Source organism: Rousettus aegyptiacus, unplaced genomic scaffold (assembly GCF_014176215.1).
Source record: "Rousettus aegyptiacus isolate mRouAeg1 unplaced genomic scaffold, mRouAeg1.p scaffold_m13_p_9, whole genome shotgun sequence".
Taxonomy (NCBI): domain Eukaryota; kingdom Metazoa; phylum Chordata; class Mammalia; order Chiroptera; family Pteropodidae; genus Rousettus; species Rousettus aegyptiacus.
The window spans coordinates 58,782,131-58,807,449 of NW_023416312.1; the positions used below are offsets into that span (position 1 = coordinate 58,782,131).

General features: G+C 38.8%; 1 protein-coding gene and 1 pseudogene across 1 annotated transcript in view; one reads left to right on the forward strand and one right to left on the reverse strand.

Annotated features, from left to right (window-relative positions):
* The window catches only part of TRMT2B (tRNA methyltransferase 2 homolog B), a 35,589-nt gene extending 12,780 nt beyond the window's left edge, over window positions 1-22,809 (reverse strand). The window contains 6 exon segments of the mRNA XM_036226549.1: window positions 18,321-18,387; window positions 19,374-19,477; window positions 20,281-20,350; window positions 20,352-20,407; window positions 21,032-21,086; window positions 22,546-22,809. Of these exon segments, the coding sequence (XP_036082442.1) occupies window positions 18,321-18,387; window positions 19,374-19,477; window positions 20,281-20,350; window positions 20,352-20,407; window positions 21,032-21,086; window positions 22,546-22,784 (591 nt within the window). The 5' untranslated portion in view covers window positions 22,785-22,809.
* On the forward strand, window positions 8,108-8,226 carry LOC118608549 (annotated as a pseudogene).
* Window positions 22,810-25,319: the final 2,510 nt, after the last annotated feature.

A 25,319-nucleotide genomic window follows, 5' to 3' on the forward strand; every position in this document is an offset into this window, starting at 1 on the left:
CTCAATAATTATTATTGAAAGAAGGTGTGAATGGATGAACAGGAAAGGTATTAATGTGTATTTAGAATCTCAGGTGATTATACATATAGTATGGAGTGCAATAATCATCCATTTCTGTTCATTTATCTTGGCAGAAATTCCTAATATACTACTAAGATACTATGATTACATTCTTACAACTTCCTGATATAAGCCCATCATTTATTTCTTCATATAACCAGGTGCCAACTATACCATAGCTTAGTTGGCTCCTTCATTTCCGCCTGGTGAATACAAGTCAAGTGCAATCCTGACTTAGCTGTTGAGGTATCAAACACCCTTAAAGACAATTTTTTTCAAACAGAAGCTTGTTGCTACCACAACAGGACACACTGTCTGATTTACTAGGTCCTTTTGTTTTTATAATACATGCATTCTAAGTCTACTGTATTTTCAAATAATACCAAAATTATGCATGGAAGGGGTAGTTATATGAGAAAATTGTGCTGCTTGAGAGGGTAAACTCAATTAAGGCTGCACTTGATCACTTTTGCTATAATTTCACATAAATACAATATAAGATATACTTAATTATGCTGAACATATTTTCCAAATTTTGAGGTTGGTGATTTAAAGAAATATTGGTTCAACTCTCGTTTACTGGCTAGTTGGAAAGGAATGATTTTTAGAAGCAAGATTCAAATGTCATTGAGGTCCTAGAAGGAAGGGAAATTGACCTAGTCTGACCTAGCCCATAATGGATAAGTAAATATGAAATACAGTTTTTCCACTGTATGAGCTCAGGCCTTGGTTTCTTCACTTATAAAAAAGAGACGGAAATTCCTATTCTTATATAGAAATGCCTAAGCATTAAAAGTAAAGGGGCTGGGAAGATGGCAGTCTAGGTAAAAGCAAGGTTTGTCTCCTCCTAGGTCCACATTGAAATTACAACCAAATTATAAAATAATCAATGTAGAGAATCACCCGAAGTCTGGCTGATTTTCAAACTTACATCTGATAATATAAAGAAGCCACATCGAAGGTGGTAGGAGGGGCAAAGTTGCGAATCAGGCTGGACCCACCCCTGTGGGTAGTAGAGGAACTCCAGGAGGGAGAGGGAGGCTGCAGAGGCTCTCCTGAAGGAGAAGTGGTCCTGGTCTCATCTAGGGGCTCCCTAGCCCCAGGGACCCAGCCCAGGGAAGAAGAGATTCTAATAACTGTGATTGTAAAAACCAGAAGGGATTCTGGCCTTCTGGGTGAGATGGAAGGAGACTGAAACCCTAGATGCCCTTTGAAGTGCTGTAGGAAGCAACACCTGATGGAGGAATTTGGACATTCAGGCAACTTTGTTAGAGGAAAGAGAATTTCTTGTCAGCAGAGCGCGTGAGGCTTAACAACACCAAAGCGCTGAGCTCCCCTTGGTTAGATTTCTTAAAGCTTATATACCTCTGCAGTGTCCATGCAAGGGGCATGTGATTCATTTGTCTGAGGTTCTCCATGCACCTCATGACTTAGGATGGGGAGGGGGAGTTTCAAGTGGGGGCTGCAAGTGAGATGGGGACATCACTTGTAAAATTCTTAATCTTTTAGCAGGAAATGAAATGGGACATCTCTTGCAGAGTTAACCATTTTAGTAAACCTAGTTAAGATTTCTTCCCTCCTTTCTTTGGAAAAAGGCCCTTTCCCTCAAATCCTGTTAATTGCCCTGGCGAATTGGATCCTCTGGCTATTGATAAGGGTCATCAGCCCCTTGCTAAGCAGAAATGGTGTTAAGCCAGGCAGGGCTTTTAGGGTCCCAGAGGGTAAGGGATTTTAGGCCAAAGGTCTTTTTACTCTTTAAGAAACATATTAACCAAGGCTGTTTCCCTTTACTCACTTAATAGGCAAATCAATAATAGAAATTAATAGATATATGATTTAAATAATAAGTTTGTATCTTCTTTTCCTTGTCTAGGGACTGAGGTGGCACTTCAGTAGGAAACCCAAGACCCCACCCTGGCTGAGGGAGAAAGGGAACAAACTCCATGAAACCCCCATAGGCAGGGACTACAGCCATTCTCAGCAGGAAGCAGATATGGAAGAAGAGACCTCCCGTCCCTCAACATCCATATTAATAATAAGGGGGTTCATGGCTCTTAGAAAAAAGGTAGGCAGGAAAGTTAGGGGGTTTCCAGTCTGCCTGCAAAGACATTGAGGTCATCCTATGCTAGAATGGTCTGCCCTAATCCTCCCACAATTAAGCAAGCCAGAAGGCATTTTTTAACTCACACAAACCGATAGGCAGAAAATTAGGTACTAGTTTAAGTCGGTCACTTGCAGCTGCACAATGAAGACCCCCAACGACCTTCAACTCACCTGAGCCTCATTATACCATCATTAGAATATGCTACATATGCCTAGAAGTTCATTAATATCATTAAAACAGACTGAATTCTGGAAACACACATGTGCAGAAAGCAAAATGATGAATCACTGAATCCTGTCAGTCTTAGTTGTCAATCAAGGAAGCCCACTCCTCTAAGAAAAGTAACCACCCACAACAAAAAGGGATAAAAACCCTGAAGTTTTTGTTACCAGGCCTTTTGAGCCACACTTCTCTTGCTCAGGTCCATTTCCATGTCTGCAAGTGTACTTTCCCTTCTAATAAAACTTTTCTTTTCTACTGTATTTCGGTGTCTTGCTCAGTTCTTTGTTCAAGACATCAAGAACCTGGACAACGGGCTGGGAGAGGATCCTGCTCTCCTCTCTCCAGTAATTCCCAGACCACCAGTCCTATCTATTTACAGATCCCTTCTCTTATAGGTGTGACACAAGTGTCCAGAAGGCCATTCAGAGATCTATAGGATGTGGTTCATCTATAACCAGCTGAGTCGGTCATTTCTGTAAGCTCTTCCCTTTGCATTTCTCAGATGCCTCCTCTCTTAGAAGGACCCACACACAGACTTTTTGACCTGCGGACACTCACTCAGAAAACCAGTAGTGGGTCAGAGGCTCACATGGAATTCATACTGAGAAAGTCTGCATTACTTGGCACCAGACCAAAGGCTGGAAGGGCAGCCACCATTGTGCCTTAGACCAGCCCCCCTACCAGGCAAGCTACAGACCATGCCAGCTAGACTATGCAGACCCCTCCCACAGGGCCATTAGGAAGCATTGGCCTGAGGGGATCAGTGCTTCCTCCCCTCCCCGCCACACACACACACCTAACCTGCAGATTGCTGGGGCTTTTGTTGCTGGACAGCTGCTATGCCAAACATTCCCAGTGGGCTGCCAGCACTGCTGTTAGCTGCATTTCTGAGACAGGGTCATGGAAAATCACAGGTGCCAATACAAACTTGGGTGGATCTTAGAGATCTGTGGACCAGTCGCAAACAGCAGCTGGTCTTGTTATGATTTTGAACTTCAGCAGGAATGCATGAACAGTTAACAAAGTTGCAGCAAGACTGAGGCTGTATTGATCTGACCGCCATTGTCTCTCTGAGACCCTGTCCCAACCTTCCCACAAATTGCCCCAGGGGGCCCATTGACAGTGAACTGCCACAGTCCTACCCCTTCCCAATCCACACAGGCAATAAACTTTGGCTCACACGAGGCTGGCACTGCACAGAAATCAGCAGCATGCAGACCTCTGCTGCCTGCAACAGTTGCAATATTGTGTACAGGGAGCACAGGAGTCTTTGGGACCACCCCAGACAGCAGCTGGTCTCACTGTGATCTGTGACTACAGCCAGAACACCCAGGCACAGAAGTTGCATCAAAAGTAAGGCTATATTGGACTGACTACCCTTGTCTCCCTGAGATCCCACTTTACCCAAGCCACAAAGTGCCTGCAGCCCATTGACAGGCAGCCTCCCGTGCCCTGCTTGGTTCTGTGGTTACACAGTCTGCTCAGGCAACAGGCCTTAGCTAGCACAGTGAGTGCATTTTGGGGAAAATAGTTGTGGGCAGACCACTGCTGCCTGTACAAGCTGCAATATCTCTTGAGGGGATCGCAGGGGTCTATATTGACCTGATGGCCCTTGACTCCCTGAACTCCTGCCCTATCGGATACACAAAGTGTCTGCTGCACATTGATAGACAGCTGCCCCTGCCCTGAGGTGACACATCGAGGCCCAAGGTGGGCAGTGACTAACCTTGCTACAATTGGAAACTTGTACAGGGAGCCACAAAGGCAGCGTTGGCATGTAAACAGACTGAAATGGCAGGGAGAAATTTTCTCAGTAGGTTCAGGAGACTCCCAGGGTCCCTGCACCACCCAACATGCATATCACCCAGAAGCTCTTCCAGTTTCAGAGACTTATAGGCAACTGACAGGCAGTGTCAAGCCTTGAGAAGCACTGGTTCCTCTGATAAACTGCTCTAGGTCAGGGACGAGGGATAACTGACCACTGCCTACAGCGTTATCTCATCTACTTACCTATAGATCCAGCATAGGCAACAACCATCTACGGACCACTTTCTAGTCCCCACAAGGTAGCCCTGAGCAATCAAAGGCAGCAGCTGACCTTGGCCTACTGTGGAGCCCCTCCCAAGGGGACACAAAACCAACACATCTGGAGGCTTGCACCAGACCACCATGAAGCAACTCCTGACTAGTTCTATTAATGGTACACCCAAAGGGTGGTTGCAACAAGTACACAAGCCAGCTAGGGTAAATCACCCTCAGTGGAGTCAGCCCAAACACAGCAACTCTTACCCTGTGGTTCCAGCCAATTCCCACAATTAGTCACCCTGAGTGTTAATCATATCCACTGATGTACTAACAACAATAGAGGCTTGGCGACAACAAAATATCACACGCAACCCACACAAAGATCACATCCAGAGCCCCCAGAATAGGGGATCAGGGAAAGTGCACAACTTGGCCACACAGGACACCTTCCACATTAGTCCATCTGGCCAAGGCTGAGAGATGAAATGAATATGCATATAAACAAACACAGAGAAGCTAATAAAATGAGAAAACAAAGAAACATGACATTAATGAAACAACAAGAGAAAACTCCAGAAAATGAGCTAAATGAAATGGAGGCAAACAATGTACCAGAGACAGAGTTCAGAATAATGGTTATAAGGATGCTCAACGAACTCATGGGGAGAATGGATGAGCACAATGAGAACCTCAAAAGAGAAATAATAAGCACAAAAAGGACATAGAAACCATAAAAAAGAACCAGACAGAAATGAAGAATACAATAACTGAAATGAAGAATACACCAGAAGGATTCACCAGTAGATTGGATGAAGCAGAAGACCGAATCAGCGAATTAGAAGACAAGGTAGCTGAATCCACCCAATCAGAACAACGAAAAGATAAAAGAATTTTAAAAATTGAGGACAGTTTAAGAGACCTCTGGGACAACATGAAGCATAAAAATATCTGGACCAAAGGAGTGCCTGAAGGGGATGAGAGAGAGCAAGGGATTGAGAATCTATTTGAAGAATGATGACAGAAAACTTCCCTAAACTGACAAAGGAATTAGACATACAAGTTCAGGGAGTACAAAGAGCCCCAAACAAGAGGAATTCAAACAGACCCACACAAAGACACATCATAATTAAAATGCTAAAGGTCAAAGACAAAGAGAATCTTAAAAGCAGCAAAAGGAAGACACCTAGTTACTTACAAGGGTACCCCCATAAGAAAGTCTGCTGATTTTTTCAATGGAAACTTTGCAGGCCAGAAAGGAACGGCAAGAAATATTCAAAGTTATGAAAAACAAGAATCTACAACCACTAATACTTTATTCAGCAAGACTTTCGTTTAAAATGGAAGGGGAGATAAAGAGCTTCCCAGACAGGAAAAAGCTTAAGGAATTCATCACCAACGAGCCAGTATTATAAGAAATGTTAAAGGGACTTCTGTTAAAAGAGAAGGAATAAAAAAGAAAATAGAAATAACAAATATAAATAATAAAATGACGGTAACTATGTACCTATTAGTAATAACTTTAAATGTAAATGGATTAAATGCTCCAATCAAAAGATACAGCGTAGCTGAATGGATAAGAAAACAAGCCCCATGCATATGCAGTCTACAAGAGACCCACTTCAGATCAAATGACACTCAAAGACTGAAAGTAAAGGAATGGAAAAAGATATTTCACACAAATGGAAATGAAAAAAAATAGCCAGTGTAGCGATACTATTATCAGATAAAACAGACTTTAAAACAAAGTCTATAATCTAATAAGAGACAAAAAAGGGCATTACATAATAATAAAGGGATAGAAAAATCAAGGGAACATGACCCTGGTAAATATATATGTACCCAACACAGGAGCACCTACACACATAAAGCAATTATTGAATGACATAAAAGGGGAGATCAATAGTAATACACTCATAGTAGGAGACTTTAACATCCCACTGACACCAATGGACAGATCTTTCAGGCAAAGAATCAACAAGGAAAAAATGAAATCATATCAACTGCCTTCTCTGATCACAGTGGTATAAAACTAGAATTCAACTACAAGAGAAAACTGGAAAATACACAAACACATAAGGGGTAAATAACATGCTACTAAATGATGAATGGGTTATTAATGAGATCAAGGAAGAAATCAAAAGATACCTAGAGACATATGAAAATGAAAATATGACTCAAAATCTATGGGACACAGTAAAAGCAGTCCTAAGAGGGAAATTCATAGCAATACACACCTACCTCGAGAAACGAGAAAAAGCTCAAATAAACAATATAACCTTACACTTAAAATAACTAGAAAAAGAATGGCAAACAAAGCCCAAAGTGAATAGAAGGAAATAAATAATAAAGATCAGAACAGAAATAAATGAAATAGAGCCAAGAAAGGTAATACAAAAATTAATGAAACAAAGAGCTAGTTCTTTGAAAGGATAAACAAAATTGACAGACCCTTAGCCAGACTCATCCAGAAAAAAAGAGGACTCTAATAAATAAAATCAGAAATAAAAGAGGAGAAATAACTAAGAACTCCACAAAAATGCAAAGGATCATAAGAAAATACTACGAGCAATATATGCCAACAAATTGGACAATCTGGAAGAAATGGACACATTCCTAGAAACATACAAATCTCCCAAGACTGAGTCAAGAAGAAACAGAAAATCTGAACCGATCGATTACTGCCAATGAAATAGAATCAGTAATCAAAAACCTCCGAAAAATGAAAAGTCCTGGACCAGTTGGCTTCATAGGGAAATTTTACCAAACATTCAAAGAAGAATTATCACCTACTCTTCTCAAACTATTTCCACAAACTCAAGAAGAGAGAAGGTTCCCTAACTCCTTTTATGAGGCCACCACTACCTTGATTCCAAAACCAGGCAAAGACATTACAAAAAAAAGAAAACTATGGGTCAATACCTCTTATGAATATTGATGCAAAAATCCTCAACAAAACATTAGCAAACAAAATTCGGCAATACATTAAGATATCATACACCATGATCAAGTTGGATTTATTCCTGGGATGCAAGGTTAGTTCAATATCTGCAAATCAATTAATGTGATACACCACATTAACAAATTGAAAAATAAAAACCATATGATCATATCAATAGACGCAGAAAAAGCATTCAACAAAGCCCAGCATCCATTTATAATAAAAAAAACTCTCAGCAAAGTGAAAATAGAGGGAATATATCTCAACATAATAAAGGTCATATATGACAAACCTACAGCTAACATCATACTCAATGGGGAAAGGCTAAAAGTATTTTCCAAAAGATCAGGAACAAGACAAGGATTCCCATTTTCATCACACCTCTTGAACACTGTATTGGAAGTTTTAGCTACAGCAATAAGACAAGAAAGAAATAAAAGGCATCCGAGTTGGAAAGGAAGAAGTAAAACTCCCATTATTTGCGGATGACTTGATACTAGATATAGAGAAACTTAAATATTCCACCAAAAAACTGTTATAAGTGATCAATGAATTCAGTAAAGTAGCAGGTTACAAAATAAATATTCAGAAGTCAGTGGCATTTTTATACACCAATGATGAACTTTCAGAAAGAGAAATTAAGAAAACAATCCCATTTACAATTGTATCTAAAACTATAAAATACCTGGGAATCAAATTAACTAAGGAAGTAAGAGTCCTGTTCTCAGAAAATTATGTCATTGAAAAAAGAAACTGAAGTCTTCGGCCATGCTACCCTGAACAAGCCTGATCCCGTCTGATCTCAAAAGCTAAGTATGGTTGGGCCTGGTTAGTACTTGGATGGGAGACCACACAGGAAGATCAGGTTCTGTATGCATAAAAAAATTTTTTAAAAATAAATAAAGGATTGTAAGCTGACAAGGTCCTTGCGATCTGTGAGGCCAACCAAGGGTTGTCTTGCCTAAAAAAAATTAAAAAGAAAGAAAAAGAAAAAAGAAATTGAAGAATACAAATAAATGGAAGTATATATCGTGCTTATGGGTAGGAAGAATCAATATTGTTAAGATGGCCATACTACCCAAAGCAATCTATAGATTCGATGCAATCCCTATCAAAAACCAATGGCATTTTTCAGAGAGCTAGAACAAATAATCCTAAAATTTATATGGAATCATTAAAGATCCCACATAGCCAAGGCAATCCTGAGAAGAAGAACAAAGTTGAAGGTATCACACTACCTGATATCAAACTATACTACAAGACTACAGCATGGTACTGGTATAAAAACAGATACAATGATCAATGGAAACAGAGAGCCCAGAAATAAATCCACACCTATACACTCACTCATGACAAAGGAGGTAAGGATATATAATGAGGTAAAGACAGTCTCTTCAATAAATGGTGTTGGGAAAAATTGGACAGATAACTGCAAAAAATAAAAATAAAAGAAGCTAGATCACCTTCTTATACCATATACAACAGACCTAAAAAGGATTAAAGACTTAAATGTAAGACCCAAAACCATAAAACTTCTAGAAGAAAACATAAGCAAATAAATTCTCTGATATTATTAACAGGAATTTCATTTCAGATATATCTCCTCGGGCAAGGGAAACAAAAGAAAAAATAAACAAACGGGACTACATTGAGCTAAAAAGTTTTTGTACAGCAAAGGAAACCATGAACAAAACAACCAGACAACCGACTGATTGGGAGTAGATATTTGCTAATGATACATCTGATAAGGGGTTAATATCCAAAATATAAAAAAAAACCACACAACTCAATAACAAAAAAACAAATAATCTAATTAAAAAATGGGCAGAAGACCTGAACAGACACTTCTCTAAAGAGTAAAAACAGATGGCTAACAGACATATGAAAAGATGCTCAAGGTCACTAATCATCAGAGAAATGCAAATTAAAACCACAATGAGACATCACCTCACACCTGTCAGAATGGCTATCATCCATAAATCAAAAAACAACAAGTGTTGGCGAGGATGCAGAGAAAAGGGAACCCTCATATATTGCTGGTGGGATTACAAATTGGTACCGCCACTATGGAAAACGGTATGGAGAATTCTCAAAAAATTAAAAGTGGATATACCTTTTGACCCAGCAATTGCACTTCTGGGTATTTATCCAAAGAAAACAAAAACAATAATTCATAAAGATCTATGCAATCCAATATTCATGGCAACACAATTTACAATAGGCAAAATATGGAAGCAACCTAAATGCTCAGCAACAGACAATTGGATAAATTATGGTTCATATATACAACGGAATATTACTCAGCCATTAAAAAAATGAAATCCTACCATTTGCAACAACATGGATGGACCTAGAGGTCATTATGCTGAGTGAAATAAGTCAGACAGAGAAAGATAAACGCCATATGATTTCACTGATATGTGGACTCTAAGGAACAAAAAGAACAAACTAATCAAAGACAGACTCACAAATATAGTGGACAATTTGGTGATGGACAGAGGGGAGGGTGTTGAGGGGCTGGGAGGATGGGGTGAAGGGTTAAAGAAGTACAAATTAATAGTTGATAGATGGTCACGAGGACGGGGAGCACGGTATGCAATTAGGGAATGCAATTAACACGAATATATTGGGTAGGTAGAAAACCAGAGGAGAGAAGGAGCAATTAGGGGGATCATTTTATAAACTATATAAATGTCTAATCAATGTAGTGTATACTTGAAACTAATTAAATAATTTTATAAATTCGTATAAGTGAAGGGGCCAGTAATCATACTGAAATATATAAATGTATCTGCACGCTGTACATTTTAAACTTATACAATGTTACAAACCAATTTTATCTCAAAAAATAAATTTAAAAAATGGAGCAAAGGGGTTTTCTGGATAAAATAACAGAATATTCATCCTAAAAATCTTACAAAAATGAAACGATGGAATAAAAAAGACAATCTTATTTAAGCTCATTGTTCCACCAGTTCTCCCTTCTCTCTCGCCTGCAGCATCATTTTTCTCCCTCACTACTGGATCAGTCCAATCAATATATAAGCATGCTCTTACCTGCCCATCTTTAAAAAGAAAGAGGCTGGGTGAAAATGGTAAAGGTATTAAGAAGTAGAAATTGCCAGTTGTAAAAATTCACAGGGATATAACATAGGGAATATAGTCAATAATATTGTAATAACTATGTATGATGTCAGGTGGTTGCTAGACTTATCAGAGGGGATTACTCCATAATTATATAAATGTCTAATCACTATGTTGTACACCTGAAACTAATATAATATTGCATGTTAACTTTAATTGAAAAATATTTTTTTAATAAAAAGAAAGGGAACTTTCTTGGCTTCACTTTCCCTACCAACCACTCTTCCATTTCCCTGCTCCTTTTTGTAGCAAAACTCTTCAAAAAAAAATTGTATATACAGTTGAACCTTGAACAAGGGTTTGAACTGTATGAGTCCCCTTAAATGCAGATTTGTTTCAATAAATATATACAGTACTGTTAATATATTTTCCCTTCCTTATGATTTGCTTAATAACATTTTTCTTCTCTAGATTGCTTTATTATAAGAATACAGTATATAATTCACATGGGAAACATGTTAGTCAACTGTTATTATTGGTAAGGTTTCTGGTCAACAGTAGGCAAGTTTTGGGAGTCAAAGTTATGTGCAGATTTTCAACTGCATGGGCGGGTGCCCCTACCCTCACACTGTTCAATGGTCAACTGTATTCACTGCCTCCCATTCCTCTCCTATTCATCTGCTCAAATCAGGTCCCCACCACTCCACTACAACAGTTCATATTAAGGTCACCAATGACCTTGTTATGTAGTTAACAGTCAATTCTCAGTCCTTGTCTTACTAGCCCTATCAGCAGCATTTGACACAGCTGATGAGCCCCTCCTACTCAGTTCACTGTTTTCACTTGTCTTCCAGGACCACAGCCACTCTCCTGATTGCCTCTGACTTCACTGGCTGCTCCTTTTCAGCCTCTTTTATACGCTCCCCATCTCCTCCAGACTGTTTAAAATAAGAGTGCCCCTAAACAAGATCCATGTTCCTGTTTTCTTTCCTATCTACTCTCACTACCTAGGTGACCCCTTTCATTCTTATAATTAAAAAAAACACATCTACATGTTAACAACTCTAGGATTTCTAAATCTTCAATTCCAGACTACTATTTCCAACTACGTATTTAATATATTCTGTTATCTAATAGGTATCTCAAATGCACCATTCCAAAATTGTACTAATCTCTGCCCATGCAAATCTGTTCTACCACAGTCTTTCCCTTTTCAGTTGATAGTAACTCCATCGTTCCATTTACTCCCCAAAACACCTGGAGCCATTTTTTGCTCTTCTCTCTCATACCTCTCATTCAATCCATCAGGAAATCCTGTTTTTGTTCTACCTTCAAGATATATCCACCTCACTGCTACTACCACTGATCTACATTCTCTCTCACCTGAATTTACTGCCAACAGCCTCCTAACTGGTCTCTCCCTGCTTCTATACTTCCCAAATAATCCATACACAATATAACAGCCAGAGTGAGCCTATTAAAAACCTATATCATATCATGACATTGCCCCCATCAAAACCTACAATGGCTCAGAGTAAGAGCCTCAGAGTAAAAGGCACTACATGATCTGGCCCCTATTAGCCATCTTACCTTATGTGCTACTACTCTTCGGGCGTATTTTTAATCCCTTCAAAAAGCCTGCCACACTCCTATCTTAGGGCCTTTGCCATGGCTGTTCTGTTGCCAAGAATGTTCTTCCCTCAGATCTCTGCATGGCTCACACCCTCACTTCCTTTAAGTCTTAATTTTAAGGTTTCTCAACCTTGGCACTATTGTCATTTTGGGGTGGATAATTCTTTGTTGTGATGGAGCTGTTCTGTGCATTGTAAGATGTTTAACAGCATCCCTAACATCTATCTACCCTTCTTCCACCACCGCGGTGCCTGTTATCTCCAAATTCAGAGCTTTTATGAGTTCATTTTCTACTGAGAAAAAAATACTCGTCTCCTCATTCTTGGTAGAATGAGGATGTTTACCAGTTTTATGTCCAGACTTTTCAACCAAACCTTGCTTTTTAACACTGTTCCCTGCCTCATCTCTGCCTCTTCTAGTACCTAGCACCTTCAAGTTTGAGTTTCCCCTAGGGTTGAGTGAACAGATAAGCCTTACATCTATCTCATCAGCTCTCCCTTTGTAGGTAATCCAGATATAGCTTCCTTCATCTTTGTAAGTCAGTTGTCACTCCAATCTGCTTTCCATCTTCTAAGACTTTACTTAGCTTGTCTTTTTTGTCTTTATCTTTGTTCTTTCATTTATTCATTCAACAGATACTATTGAGTACCCACAAGTGCCAGGCACTATTCTAGGTGCTTAGGATACAACAATGAAGAAAATATTCCTTTCCTTGTGAAACTTAAATTTTAGTAAGGGGAGATAGATTTTTTTTGAAAAATGCAGTAAAGTAAATTGTATGGTATGTTAGAAGTTGATAAGTATGCCTATCGTTAGGACTTAAAGTAGCATTTAGACTTATACAACAACACTGGTGGCCAGATGACAATGAAACCATGTCTTCATATTCGAAATCTATAAAAATCTCAGTCATATGTCAGGAAAGAAAAAAATATATTAATAGATATTCAAAGACCCTAAAATTTTACCTCCTCAGGAAGCTCATGGAAGCCATACACCAGCCAAATGAGGGTATATACCAGAAAAATAAAGACAGGGACCTAAGAAACAAGAGAGACAGACAGGAGAGCCACCAAAAGAGTCCCAAGATAACAGCCACACAGAAGTCCATGGAAGCCTAAGCTGCAAAACTCCAAGAAAAAGGTCTTCAGGGAAAAAAAATGAACTCAAGTGTTAAGCATATGGAGAATACTAATGAATGCTTGACAAAGCTCTTACAGCACCTAGAAAAAATTAGCATTAGGCTCATAGAAAACTAAGCTGATGGAAAAACAAGGTAATTATTCGTACCAATAAAAACAAAAAGTTGTAAAATCCATCATACCAAATAAGACTATGTAGCTATAAAAGATGAAGTATACTATTACATGAAAAAAAAAATAAAGTGCAGAACAGTGTCCATATTAAGCTACCTTTTAGCTAAGAAAATGGAGGTACAAATATCTTTTCATTTATTAAAATAAGCAAAAATGAATAAAGCCTGTTATCCATAGGAAGAAGAAGGAAACTGGCTAGAGGGAACAGAGGTGAAAGCTAGACCTCTCTAAATGCTCTTTTATTTTGTAGACTTGACTTTGAAACCATGGACTGGACTTCTTCTGGGCAGAAATGCCAGTGGCATACATCGTCCCTCTGTTGAAACCTCCCGCATCCCAGTGTGCGGACTCAGTGCCGCCATAGCCGTGCTGTCATCAAACCGGTCGCTGTGCCCAGAAGATTCCATGAAACTCCGCCTCCCCCAACTCGGGGCCCCACCCAAGCCACATGCAGATGTGTCCTTGGTGAGTCAGGTGCTCCTCGCAGAGCAACACCAAGACTCAACACTAATGGCAGCTGGCCTCGGTTTCTGATGTTGGCCTTTTGAGGCGACTACAAGCACAGCATCTGTGGATCACCTGCTGAATCTTAACAGGTGGCTCTGGAGGAACACAGGCTGGGGCTAAACTTGGCCTGCAGCTGAAACTTTCTCAGGACTGGGCCAATGGACACCTACTACACAAAGCCACGCTAATAAGACCGAGATATTTAGGAGCTTTTCTTAGTATACAGAAAGAGACACAGAAACGCAGCCAAAATGGGAAGACAAAGAAACAGAAACCATATGAGAGAACAGAACAGAGATCCAGGAATAATGGAATCAAACAATCTAACAGAAACAGAGTTCAAAACACTGGATATAAAGATGTTCAATGAACTCAAGGGAAGTATAGATGAATTCAGTGAGAACTTTAACAAAGAGATAAAAAAAACATAAAAATGGAAATGGAAATTATATAAGGGAACCAGTCAGAAATTAACAATACATAATCTGAAATGAAGAGTATATTAGATGGAAAAAAACAGTGGATAAAGAAAAGGATTGGACCACCGATACAGAGGATGGGGAAGATGAGCATACTCAATCAGAGAATGGCAAAGAAAAAAAAAGCCAAGGCTATAATAATAATATAAGGAGCCTATGGTACACTATTAAATGTAAAAATATCCATGTCATAGGGGTACCTGGAGGAAAACAAGACGTTCAAGAGCTATTTGAAGAAATAATGATGGAAAACTTCTCTCACCTGGTGAAGGAAATAGACACGCAACCCCAGGAAGCTCAGAGAGTCTGAAGAAATAGGTACCCAAAGAGGCTCAGACCAAGGCACATTGTAACTAAAATGCCAAAGGTTAACTACAAAGAGAGACTCTTAAAAGCACCAAGAGAAAAGCAGTTACTTACAAGTAACTGCTTATGGAGCACCCATAAGATTGGCAGCTGCTTTCTCAAAAGAAACCATGAGGGACAGAAGGGCTTGGCACAAAATGTTCAACATGATGAAAAGCCAGAATCTACAACCAAGAATACTTTATCCACCAAAGCTAGCGTTTAGAGTCCACGGACAGATAAAGAGCTTCCCAGACAAAAATAAGCTAAAGGCATTTATCACCACCAAGCCAGTATTACAGGAAATGTTGGAGGGGCTTCTTAAAGAAGGAAAAACATGTATCGAAAATAGAAATAAAAAATTGTAATAACTACATTCCTATTAATAAATATCTCAAATAGAAAAGAAGTGCTCCAACCAAAAGATAGAGTGGTTGAATAAGAAAACAAGACCCCTACATATGCTGCCTACAAGAGACTCACTTCAGATTAAAATACACACACAGACTAAAAAGAAGGAGATGGAGAAAGATATGCTTTGATCGACCTAGAGGGTACTGCACTTAATGAAATGGATCGGATAGGGAAAGGCATATCACATGATTACATGTATATGTGGAATCTAAAGAACAAATAAACAACAACAAAAGAATAAACTCATAGATACAGAGAATACTTTGAGGAACTTTTTAATGAGTGGATCAGGCTGATGACAACTGAATCCACTGTTCAATCTTAAGGTCACCAATAGAGAGCCCATCAGACATGTACACATAAAAAATATTCTTGCCAAAAATCAAACCCGAATCTAAGCAACACTCCAGATCTACCAGTTTGTAGGAAACATAGGGAACAGAGGCAGAATATTAAATGACATCATGGGGATTCAATCAGCAAAATCTGGAATGTGAGAATCTCCACAGGAAAACCAACTGGCTCCTTCAAAAAAATAAATTACAAGACAAAAAAAATTTAAGAGGGAGGGGTTACTTACAAATTAAAAGAGACTAGAGAGAGGTGTTAATTAAATGCAATGTGTTTACCTTGTTTGACTAGTGATTTGAATAAACCAACTATAAAAATCAAATCATTTATGCAATAAATTGGTGTCAAATCTAAACATCTGCTGGATATTTGATGATATTATGGGATAAATGTTTATTTCCAGGTGTAATAATAGTATGAAATTATGTTCTTTTAGAACTCACAGTGATGTATTCACATTTTTTATGATATAATGTCTGGAATTTGCCTCAAACTAATCCAAAGGAGTTGGTGGAGAGTAGGTGAGAGTATAGATAAAATAAGATTGGACAGGCATTGACATTTGTTGTAGCTGGGTAACTGGTACATGAGGTTTGTTATACCATTCTATACATTAATATGTTTGTCATTTTCCATGATATAAAATGAAATAACAAATGTATAATAAAGTAAAATAAAATCTTATGTACCTACTTGGCTCAAGAGTGAATATCTACACAGTCATAAAAATATAAACACTATATATTAATTTAACCAAAAATTGTGCCATAAAGATATAAGAGGAAGGATAATTTGTAGGGGGGACAAAATAAGAGAGAGAAATTCTTATATGCTGTAACTGGAAGTCAACATATAATATGTAAATTTGATAAATCAAGATAAATAGAATAATATACTATTTAGAAATATGGAATACCAGAATAAGTAGCTAAAATAACTGCTATTGTTTCTGCAGAACATGACTCAAGAATAAGGAGGGGTGAGACAGAGGAGCACCATTTTTCCTTACTAACCTATTAGTACTATTTGACTTTTAAAATTATGTACTTTGTATTTCTTTGATAGTATTTTATTTAAGGACCACTTCTTAGGTCTTGGTGCTCTGGCTGATCTCTCTCATAAAACTCACATTTGACTCAAGCCTTAAGAGTAGATATTTAAACCTCAAATCAGGACAGACTAGGGTTATTCTATCATCATAATGGACTGGAATGACACTATCAGTATCAAGGAAAGAAAAAAACAAAGGTATAAACATAGAACAGCCCAATGCATGCATGCTTGCTTGCTTGCTAGCTATCTAGCTATCTAGCTAGCTATCTAGCTAGCTAGCTATCTAGCTAGCTATCTAGCTAGCTAGCTATCTATCTATCTAGTACTATTACTATTACAATGGGCATCTGCCTTGTATTCGAGTACCTACTGGATTGGATCTTAAGTCCAGAACAAATTTTGCAGGGAAGAGGAATTCATCTGGATAGATGCAGAGGACAGAAGGTTGCCCAACAGAAGATAGAAGAGCGACTAACTTGGGTAAATATTTCAAAGAGGTATTCATTTACTAAAAACTTGATAAGTACCCACTATGTGTATGAATTTGTGTTAAATGCCAGGCTGTAAAGATAAACAACACACAACCTCTGCCTCCACAGTCCAGTGTAGAAAGCAGAAATGCATAACAATGCAATATGGTGTAACAAGTACTACAACAGGAGATATGCAATGGAAGATGCAATACAGAAGATGGGAATCCCTACTCAGATTGAGGAGTCAGATAAGCTTTTCCACAGGATCTGCTGCTTTGGAATGAATCTTTGAGCATAAGTACAAGCCAGGTGAAGAAGACTGAAGGCATTCTAGAGCAGGAGGGAGATAACCTGGCAGGATAACTCTAGTTCAACCTGAATGGAAAGAGGAAAGCATGTGAGAATGTGGCAGAAGAAGAGACTAGGGACTTATCAGGAAGATTCCTAAGTGCAAAGGTAAGGAATTTAAAGCTTATTTTAAAAGCTATTGGGCAATTACTGCAAAATCTTAAACAAGAGAGTGGTAAAATCTTATTTGCATTTTAAAGACAGTTCTGGCTACAGTGTGGAGAATAAGAAAGGTGACAATTTCTAGAGACCATCCTATGAAAGGAGCTGTGTCTTAGCAGGGAAATCATGGAGGTCAAGAGGTGTCCTATCAGAAGGCACCACCCAAGTGTTATAAGTCTGAATCATTAGGAAGGTGGGTGCTGGTAAGAATTGATAGGTAATAGAGTGTTAGTTGGGAGTCCTGTTCAGTCCTCACAAGTAAGGTTCTTGCCTTTTTTATTTAAAGTTCTAGGAGGATAGGCACCATGTCTATTTGAGTCACCACTGGATCCCCAGCACTTAGCAAAAGCCAGACACATAATAGGCACTCAATAAAAAGTGGGTGCGTGAAATAGGATATAAAAATGCCTCAGACGCCAGCTCTGTGATGTAGAAACCTTATCACCACTCTTACATCTCTCATATTTCTCAATTCTGTTCTGCTGAAAACATTAGCCTTCCAAATATTTCAGACACCTTCCACTTGATATACTGACCTCATCAGTATCTCTCTTTCCTAATACTTCTCTCTTATTAAAATTCCTTGGATGTCTGACATTTACAGTAATGGCCACAGTTTTCTCTCCTCTCCACCCTCCCTGAAACGAAACATTTACGTTTCCTCTACCTTAAGAGGTATGCTTTCAGAACAGAGTCCCTCCTCCCCAGTTGCACTAGAAGCAGCTCTATTATTAAAATGTCAGGGATGCTGCTGTTCCAGACTGCAACACCACACATCATCTTCGACCCACCCATGTTCCTTAATACCTGTGCCACTTGACTGTGTTTCTCGGAGATGTTTTTCAGATGCTCAGACTATACACAGACGATGTTCCTGTTTATGAAAAGAAAAAGATTTTGATTTATACAGTTTTTTTCTAAAGTATTATTTAGAAGAAAATGTCTGGCAACTCAAATTTCCTCCTTCAAAGAGGTATATGCAGAAATGCAGAAGCAAAGTACCTCCTTCAACCTCAAAGCCACTTTTTGGAGAAAACCCGTTTCCTAGTTTAGCCATTAAGAAGCTTATTCTTCATTGAGCTAAGTCCACAATATTCCCTCTCATTCCACAAAGGAGCAATATGACAATGTCTGCTTTCTGTTCAGATTTTAAAGAGGGAAGTAAAATGTAATGAGATTTGTTTTTCTGTTACTAAATAGAATGTTGACGTTATATACTCACTTAATTCTGCACATGGTGGTGGGGGGGGAGGTGGGGATGGGGAAGCCCAGTGCCTGCCCTAATGAACTGTAGTTTAAGGGCATATGGATATTAAACAGTGTGACTAATATGAAATGATGGTGTTTCAAGTGGATTAATTGAAAATGGGCAAATGAAAAGTTCAGGAATGGAACCTGGGAATGGATACCGGAATAAGTCTTACAAATATGCCAGCACTTACCTCCGCTACCAATTTTTTTAAGGTAGATTCATTACAGAAAGCTCTAGTTTTCAGGAATATGGGGATGTAAAATAGAAAAAGCAACTCTAATAAGGAGGAGACTGCTCCCAGTATGAAAGTAGCACAAAATGACGACGACGACCACGATGAAAGCAGCAGCATCAATATTAAGATTTACTAAGCACCTACTAGGTTTCAGGTTTATGGCTTTTAGAGGGAACACTCTTATGCTACCCACCAAAAAGTGTCCACAATTAACCTTGTGATTAAGTTTGGCGTCAAAGACTTCCAGTTCAGCCTTCTCCTTGAAGGCTACCATGTTTCCTACTCCTCTCCACTCCCACTGACACTGTTCCCTATGCCCTTCCCTAGCCTCTCAGTCCTTGGTTTGTTATTTCTACTAGTCATGGCCTTCAACAGACCTCTCCAAGTTCTTAGATAGTACCCTTCAGTCTTCGGATTGCCATCTGGGCCTTGGTTCACAGAGAAGGTAGATTTATTCTGGTAGCCATCGATGATAGGCTGGAGAACACAGAAGGAGAGGAGAGAGACAACAGGTCAAATGAAAACAAGGAGGACAACAACACAGGAAATGAAAGAATGTTCTCTGGGTGGGGACAAATAAGTGATGCTTAGAAGCTATGACATAGGTGAAAGTCCATGGCTGAGAAGGTCAAGACACTCTATAAACACTCCATAATATGAAGGAGCTCCAATTTTGCCATAAAGCAGGTGTCAGCAAACTATTTTCAGTAATGAGTCAAGTAACAAATAATTTTAGGCCTTGCAGGCCATATGGTCCCTGTTGCAACTACTCAACTGTGCCATTGTAGTATGAAAGCAGCCACAGACAATCCATTAACAAGTGAGTTTGGCTCTTCCAATAAAACCTTATTTACAAAATCAAGCAGCAAGACAGATATGGCCCATGGGCCATAGTTTGCCAACCTCTGCCATAAATTAAAATTTGCCTCTATGAGGCCTCATTATGTTTCCAATGTTGAAATCTTTCTAAGGAGGAAGTAGTGTAGTGGTTGAGAAAGTGGGCTTTGTATCAGATAGGCCCGAGTGTGAATCTCAACTCTGGCATGTTCTAGATGTGTGTCCTTGGGCAAATTACTTAATCTCTCTGAACCTCAATGTCTTCACCTATAAAATGATAGTGCCTACCCTTCAGAGTGATTATAAACAGTAAATGAGACAATAATGCATACTTATCATTTAGCATAAGGCCTGGTCCCCAGCAAGTAACCAGAAAGTACTGACAGATATTATTAGCTACTAAGGGTACTCGACAGATAAAAATGAGGGAGGTGAGGGCTTACAGAGGATATAATAGGATAGAGAAGACAACAGAGCCTGTCTGATTTGGGTGCAGTGTTCTCACTTTGACTCCATGGAGAGGTAAGACTCTAGTCTTTATAAAATGTTCTTCTGAGCTTCAAAATTCACCTGAAAAAAGAATATAAGCAATGAAACAAAAGACTTTTGCAATATTACCTCAAAGAATGGAAAATGAATAGGATAAGAAAAGGTTGTCTCACAGATTCTTGGATCATGGTCTCAGCAGATAAGGAATCCAGAATGATGGAACAGCAACAGATCTAATAAGGTATTGAGCTCTGTGTAAGCTTATCATTTTATCTGACCTTTCGGAATGAATACTCAAGCTATATGTCAGCACTGTCCAGTAGAACCTGCTGTGATAATGGAAATGTTCTATTTTGGTGTTACATTCTATGTAATATGGCAGATGCTAGCCATGTGTGACTACTGAACACTTGAAATGTGGCTTGTGTGACTAAGGAGCAAAATTTTTAACCTTAATTAATTTAATTTACTTAGTACAATCACCTCTGCCATAACATAAGAGTTCTTAAATCATACTATGCAAAATTACACAAAAGAAAACACAGGGCTCACGGGAAAATTAAAGTTGGGCACATTCCAAAACTGTATCAGTAATACACACAGAAAAGATAAGAACCTAATAAAATAGTATAGTTTTACATGTTTTACATGTTTAAAATGTTAAAAAATGTATAAATACTACAACAAGGATGGCACTTTGCCAACCTTGAGCTGTTCTTCATAGCTCAGCCTCCAGAGTGGCATCACAATATTAGCCATTCTTGGATAAAATAATTCAGGCACTTCGTTCATTACATAAATATGTACTGAGAACCTACTATGCAGAACTACTCCCTGCTGAAATTTGCTTGTGAAAGTAGCTGTCCACATGTGACTTATCATAAAGTGGTGAAAGGAGAGTCATGAGTGGGATGGAAAGTTCTAATGGGTGTGGCTCATCACACACTCAGAGAACTCAGAGAGCTGGTAGATGTCTGAGAGGTGTGTGTATGTGTTCATTCTGTGGATTCTCACACAGCTCAGTTCAGCTGGGTGTAGTTTCTTTCTTTCAGCTCATGTTTCCTGTGGAAGAAATCACTGCTAAGTGAATGTGAAATCTGCATTATATTCAAATTGTTCCTTAATACATCAATCCATTGGAACATATTTCTGTTTTCAAAATAAATATTATAGCAAAATTGACTATATTTAAATTTAAATAGCCACATGCAGCTAGTGGCTACTGTGTTAGAAAGTGCAGCTATATATAAAGCAGCAAGAGCACTCACTAGTCACACACCCAGAGCTATAATAAAAAAGCAAGGAAGAAAGGAAACAGGTATTTATATACATGGCTCTAAAGTTTGGAAAACATACTGACCTAAAGTTAAAATTTCAGAGTCATTAGCATATTGAGTTTAAAGACCCATTGGGGCATTCACTTGAGGAATGGAGTTGTGAAGACTTAAGCTGGGTACCAGCCTTGAGCTGTTCTTCATAGCTCAGCCTCCAGAGTGGCATCACAATATCAACCAGCCTTGAATAAAATAATTCAGGCACTTCATTCATTACATAAATATGTACTGAGAACCTACTATGCAGAAGTACTTCCTGCCACCATTTTCTCTGGCATTTTTCTTATTATTCAGAAGACCTAACTCTCATGCCCCTGGGGAAATAGAGTCTGGGAAAAGAGCCCATTTTGGTGCTGTCTACTTAACAAAGCAGAACAGATGGGCAAACTTAATATAAGAAAAATCCAGATTTATCAAGAGGTAATTAGTCATATTACAAAAGGCTTCACTGTTGGGTTCCTTTAAATAGCTAACCTCCCTAATGCTTTTAAAATATAATTTGATTTAGAAAATACATTTGTTGCATAAAATGAGGTATATTTGTGTTTGCATGGCTGCAATGGGACAATTCATTTCTAACCTATCTAATCTCTCTCGAGGTCCCTGGTTTTCAGTATACCTGCCCTGGACCTTTTTAGAAACAAGGTCCCAGTTCAACATCTCCTTTCTGAGAAATTACACCTAATAGCAAGGAGAATATTTTCTGCAAACCCAAAGCATTTCCTCAAACATTTCTAAGATGTCTCAAGTTTGCCCTGGGTAGTCTACTTGAGGCATCCTTTTGAATCCTTGCATTACCACATTGGTTACATCAGGAATACAGAATTTCAGCAGGCTCGGAGATTCAGAATCGCTAAGGGGAAAAGACATTGGCCTAGGCCTTACCTTTCCTGCCAGGAACCATGTAGTGGTCCAAGACAGCTTAGTTTCTTCTGACGTTTTCATACTCTTTGATATTTCTTGACGATCCTGTGAGTGAAGTTTCTCTTCCATGCTGAGCCCGAGAAGAGCTGTGGCTAACCTGGAGGTTTTCTGGAACACCGGGGGAGCAAACCTAGTTTGGAGAAGAGACCTACTCTGGAAAAGTAGCATCTCGGGCTGTACATTGGGACTATTCTCTTCATATGTGGCACCCACACAAACACTGAGACTCACCTGCATGAAAAGTAGACAAACAAAAGCTGGGAAGCAGAAGCATACCTCCCAAACCCCTTCATTCATTTATAAACCCTTATAAACCTAGCATGGTGCCTGGCAAAGAGACAACAATTGGTAAAAGCAGGCCTGCTGAGCAGAACGCAACTATTGCAGGTTAGACATTAGCTTAGGCTCCCAAAATAAAAAGATGAGGAAAATACAGTCTTTGTCCTCCAGGAAAGAGTTCAACTCTCTGGATATACTTCTATGGCCAGTCTTTTTCCATATTCTACCCTCCCACCCAACAATCAACCAATCGACTAATTTTCAGGAAGTGTTTACTATGTGCAAGGCACTGTGACACACTAGATACTGGAGGAGTTACAAGGGTTACAGTCTAATTGAAGAGATCATTTGTAGACACAGGAAAATATGATAATGACTAACATGATATGCTTGGTTCCTGATGAGTGCCAAGGAAAGGCTTCCTATGGCATGTAGGCCTTGCACTAGGTTTTAAAGGATAGCAGGAAGGTGAATCAGATGTTTGGAGGAGAGTGGCTTAGAATGATCTGACTAAAACAGTAGTTAATTTTAGGGAATAGAGAAAATAAAGATTAAAAGTTACATTAAAGTGATATCTGGAAGAACTTTAATGCCTGAATAAAATATCAACTCTATTGTGAAGGCAACAGTGAGTTGATGTAGGCTTTATGTAGAGAAATAAAGATGAAATAGGAAGGCTAATAAAAAGCAAGTTCATGTTTGAGGCACATATTTGAAATGGTAGGGAACTAAGCAAATGGAAACGTCTAACAAGTAGAGAAACAGTAATACATGTCAGGAGAAAAGTCAAGGCTAGAAATCTGGTCGAGCGTCTATAAGAAGTAAAAGCTGTAAGATGTTTTAAAAAGTTTTCAAGAGAAGAGCAAAAGGCCAATGACTAAATCTGAAAGAAAGGCAATATTTTGAGAAAAAGAAGAGATGCTGGTGACTCAGGGAAACCAGGAGAATGCTGAGGTTGGAGGCCAAGGAAGATGCCTTCCAGGAAGGCACCGACACATCCAGTAAGTCTGAAGTGAAAGAAATGGAAAATGGGCATTGAGAAGTAGCAGGCAGGAGGGACAAATGAAGGTTTAAAATCTCAGGCATGCAGACCCTAAATTCAGGCAGACTTGGGCAGTCCCGTGGCTCCTACTTACTAGCTAGGTGGCCTTTGCGAAGTTAATCATTCGTTCTTTTCTTTATCTGTAAAATGGAGATAACAATAGTAACTATCTCACATGGTTGTAAGAGTAACTATTTCACATGGTTGTAAGAGTAAAATAAAGGATAATAAAAAGTACTTAGATGATTAAATAGAGATGATGTTTGCAAAGCTCTGAGTACAGCATCCGGTACCTGGCAAAAACTCAATGTGTTAATTTTAACTGTCTTGATGTCTAAAGACGATATGGGACTGAGTAGGGGTAGCAATATTGAAGGAGGGGAGCAGGGGGAAGACAGGCATAATTCTAAGGAAAAAGCTAGAAGAGTTAGAACAGGGAATATTATTTTGGAAAGAGGAAGGAATCCCTCTTCCTCAAAAACAGGACTCTGTGTTGTTGCCCATTTACCTTATGTTGCCTGATCATTCGTTGCTATGGACCTTTTCTGAGTACCCAGGACACATGAATGAACTTGACCAGATACCTTACTAATCTGTTATGAAAGTGCCTTTTTGCCTTTGCTCTCTATCTTGGATCTCATCTAAATGTCAAGTCATACCTTAATTCAGAATGATATACATATATTTAAAAGTCCAAGGTATGTAATAGATTTATTAACTAAGATTCTTCCATGGCTCCCACTGTTACTGTGAAATCAGTATGCCATGATCACTAGGTCACTTAGAGGAAGCTGACATGGGTACTATAATATTTAGCCCATATATCAATTTGTATGTTTACAGAGTACTTTAAAAAAAGTAACTGTCACAATATGGAAGCATTTGGGTGGGGGAGGATTTCAAATTTCTAACAGAATAAATTTAAGCTGGCCCAGAGCTTAGTTGGGTGATAGCACCCTCCACCCAATTCCCAGGAAAAGGCAAATCATTAAGAATATGAAGTTTGGAGCCATGTTCTAATCCCAGCTCTACTTCTCATTAGCACTGTGACATTGTGCAAGTCATTTAAGCACTATGAATCTCAGTGTCACCATCTATAAAAATAGAACTGATGACATCTACCTTTGAGGGTTGTGGTGAGAATTATACGAGCTCATATATATAAAGTGCTCAGGACTGTGCCTAAGACAGCAAGTGTTCAACATGTGTCACTGCCCTTCCATAGGCTCTGATTTGAAACCTGCCATTTGACTTATTTGTGCCAACATATCCAATCTGAAAAACTGGAGAGATGTAATAGTGTACACATACAAGTGGTGTGAGGATAAGTACAATTATGTGGGAAACTTAAAAAACACACACACATAAGCTTTTTCTAACCTTCTGCATTATTATTGTCTGCTGGAACATAGTG